The 3,843-nt window shown below is 42.8% G+C and overlaps 1 protein-coding gene across 1 annotated transcript; it reads left to right on the top strand.

Annotated features, from left to right (window-relative positions):
• Positions 1-78: 78 nt before the first annotated feature.
• SARC_13377 (hypothetical protein) lies at positions 79-2,657 on the top strand (the record flags this gene model as incomplete). Its single annotated transcript, XM_014292492.1, has 4 exons — positions 79-365; positions 1,271-1,325; positions 1,936-2,049; positions 2,414-2,657. Coding segments are annotated over 4 exons (700 nt in total), but the record flags the coding sequence as incomplete, so codon positions are not given.
• Between the last annotated feature and the right edge of the window lie 1,186 nt (positions 2,658-3,843).

The following is a 3,843-nucleotide window of genomic DNA, read 5'->3' as shown; positions in this document are numbered from 1 at the left end:
ACGCGTTTGTGTGTTTGTGTATTCTACTTCACCATCACCCTTCAACCACACCACTCACCCCCCCCCCAACTCTGACACAGGTGAGCCTTAAGCCAGTCTCCCACTACCGTCTGCAATGGAAGAGCAAGGGACAAAACACCCGCAAGAAAGGCAGTGTGTGGCAGCCCGTATTCAAGGAAGCCTGGGTCAAGGGTAAGAACAAAATCGCCTTCTCCGTGGGTGAGTATATAGGTAAGGAGCTGGGTGAGCCGATCGATGGTATAGCCGTGGAATTGACTGATGACACCGTCTCGTCGCTGTTTAAGTCGCAGATTCTCACGGACGGTGTGCTCAACTGGCTGGTCCCACATCCAGTCAACTTCAAGGTGTGTGCGTTTGTGTGTGTTTGTGTATTATATCAATGTACATGTGTACTTGAAGGTGTGTGTGTTTGTATATTATATTAATGTACATGCATGACCTCCTGCATTTCAAGGTGTGTGCTAGTGTTTGTGGTATGTCACATTGATGCGCCTCTAGTGAAGATAAGGGTTGTCTCGTAATGGAATGTGCAAGAGTCGGAACATGTATCACTATTACGTAGAAGTCGGAACAACCTTATCTCATTCTGGCTCTTATTCGCCACGAATAAGTGTCTAAAACCACTGATTTTAGGGTTTTACGCTTAGGGTTAGGGTTAAGGGGTGTACAACCACTGATTTTAGGGTTTTATGGTTTGGGTTTGGGTTAGGGTTTACAGTTTACAATAACTACTGATACCTTACAATGCACCAGACACATATGCCATACATTCGTATCGCATCACTTTATGGCACAACTGTGCTAGATATTCGGTACATTTAATCATGTACTGCATTCACCTATAGCTCACATCTATAGCTATAGGTCTATTGAATGTATCCTATACCGACTATTCTATGTAAGATATATCCTATTCTTATTACATCTATAGCTATAGGTCTATTGAATGTATCCTATACCTACTATTCTATGTAAGATATATCCTATTCCTATTATTCTATACAATATATCTTATACCTGTCATTCTATATAATATATCATAGACCAATTATTCTATATAAGGTCTACGATTCATATTCTTCTATATAACATATCTTATACTTAATATCCTATACAGTCTATCTTGTTCTTATTATTCTATCTAATATATCCTATATCTATTATTCTATCTAATATTATTCTATACAATATATCTGGTACTTATTATTCTGTCTCATATATCATGCCATATCACTATCCCGTTCTACAGCTCGTCTGGTCACAAACTGAAGATGACAAAGCCGATCCCTCCGCTTCGCCTACTGGTGTGTGCACTGACTCGTACGAGTCTCATTCATCTATAGCATTTGCTGTGTGGTACCGAACATGTTCCCATCCGTTCAGTCCTCACATGCAGGACTGTTAAGATAGCAATCGCACAGAGTTTAAGTTAAAACAACACTCCAAAGTTAAAGTTAACGTTAAAGTCGTCAAACAGAACTCCAAAGTTTCAGTTAAAGTCGTAAAACAGCAATACTTATTGATTGTCTGACATGTGATGGTGATTCATTTGATCGTGTGTTCGTGTCCCATTGAAGTGTGTGGACTGAGTCGTATTCTGTTGCAAGTGTCAGTGTCGCATACTCCTGCGAGTGACTATGTGCGTGCGGCCCCGTACGCTGGTCGATATTGCTGGCGAGCTATCCCATCAACACTTTTTTTCTTGCAGTGGGTATTATTATGTTCATAAGTTTGTTCGTATATAGAAGTATATATATATATATATATATATATATATGTCTGTGTGTGTCTCTCTCTGTGGGTGTCTGTGGGTGTGGGTGTGGTGTGGGCATGTGTGTGTGTGTGTGTGTGTGTGTATCATGTGCGTGCCATGTGTTCCTAAAATTGACATGCTCCTATGTTCCTTGCACGCAGGTTTGTACTGCTGGCGAGCCATTCCTCCGACACCCCATTTCATTGCTGTTGGTATGGTGACGACTACTGAGGCCAACATGCCTGAGCTCGACTGTATCCGATGCATCCCTAAAGGTATGTTATATTGGTAACTACTCTAAAGATGTATATATCACTGCACATCCGAACACTGAGACTCTGTTCGTTGTATGTCGTAAAACTAGATTGCATGGCTTGCACCGTGACCTGGCGAGGATTCCCGGTATTGTATAGGTTGATATCGGGACGACAATGCTCTTTAACCAAATGGTCCGTAATATGTCGTTAATTCACAGCTCGTCGTTAATCAATCATCATAGCCTGGACCCTTTCATTGCGATGCGCCCCGGAATTGCTTAGGAAAGATAGCGGGGCGGCACTGAATTATATGGTGTTTGTTACATTAGATCAGCTCTACCTTGTCGTTAATCACCAACCCGTTGCAAATTATTTGTTTTAGCCTGGGCTATGCCGTTGCGTGGTTCCCCGGTATTGCTGTGGGACGATAGCGGGACGGGTGGAAAGCGCGGGTCATTTTGGCGTGTGAATCGTCTGGGTACTCTGTTTGTGGCAGAAGGCCACGGAGCGCCTGAAGAGGGACTGTACGATCTCATAGACGAGACATTCCAGGCAGACAGTGGCATACTCATGGGCAACCTCAACGCACGCCTGCCCAATACACCCGCACAGCCAACCAATGAAAGGTATGGGCAATCGCAGTATCAGTGTAATGTATGTATGTATGTCAATGTATATAAATATATATATATATATATATATATATATGTTATATATATATATGTATGTATGTATGATCATATGTTTTATAGATCGATTTTTGCATATTTATTTATGTAAGGCTGTATTGTGACAGCGGCATACATTTGAGTTTTCAAAACGCACAGCTGCACGAATACATCGCTAATTCGAGCACACTATACCTGCACCCCACTAATTTCATATTAAATGTAGCCTCACTAGACTAATTCCAAACACACTAATTTTCTACCAATTGCATTAGTGGCCCGAAGGGTATGGTGCGAGACGCACCCCCGGCCCGCGCCATCTCTGGTTACGGTACAGGGGACAAAAGCGGGCCCAGAAATACTCGCCCAGGAGCAGGTTCTGCCAGTCCTAGTGGACAGCAACGCAAACAGGCACCTCCGCCCCCAGACAAAAAGAAAGCCATGACACTCAAAACTCGCCACGTCGAGGTATATATATATATGTATGTCTGTGTCTGTGTCTGTGTCTGTGTCTGTGTCTGTGTCTGTGTCTGTGTCTGTGTCTGTGTCTGTGCGTGTATGTGAGTTTGTTTGTGTGTGCGTTTGTTTGTGTGTATTTGTATATGTATATACATATATATACCTATAGTGAAGTGAATCAGCTTCGGCTGCTTCAAGTCAATATATGTCTGCGACTGAATGCATTGTGTTCATATTAAACTACGCCGTTACTATGACACAGCTGAAATCGCTGGCGGTTTCGATGTACAGAATTTGTCCCATTGGCATTTCCATTGCAAATAAAACCCTAAAACCCTGCCAATTTACTAACCCTACCTCATCAACCCTAGTGAATGTCGATATAGTTATCCTAGAACAATATGTAGGGTAAAGGAAAGTACCCCTCGCAATCCCTGTATTCTACCTCGATATGCTACCAACCAATACCCAACACTAACCCCTAAAACCATACAACCCTATAACCCTATATCCATATACCCTTAAAAACGCAGCCTTCGCCGATGGATTTGCTCGGTGATGCCCCTGCCGCAATGTCAGGTCCTCCCAGCAGAAACAGCCGACCAAGGTATCAGTGCGTGTGTACGGCGATTGTAGGGTTCTAGCACTTCTTAGTGTATTTGAGTGTTGTGTGCATTCTTCTGGA

Source organism: Sphaeroforma arctica (assembly GCF_001186125.1).
Source record: "Sphaeroforma arctica JP610 unplaced genomic scaffold supercont1.3210, whole genome shotgun sequence".
Lineage (NCBI taxonomy): Eukaryota > Ichthyosporea > Ichthyophonida > Sphaeroforma > Sphaeroforma arctica.
Note: the sequence above shows the minus strand (reverse complement) of the source record. Positions and strands in the feature narration are given on the sequence as shown.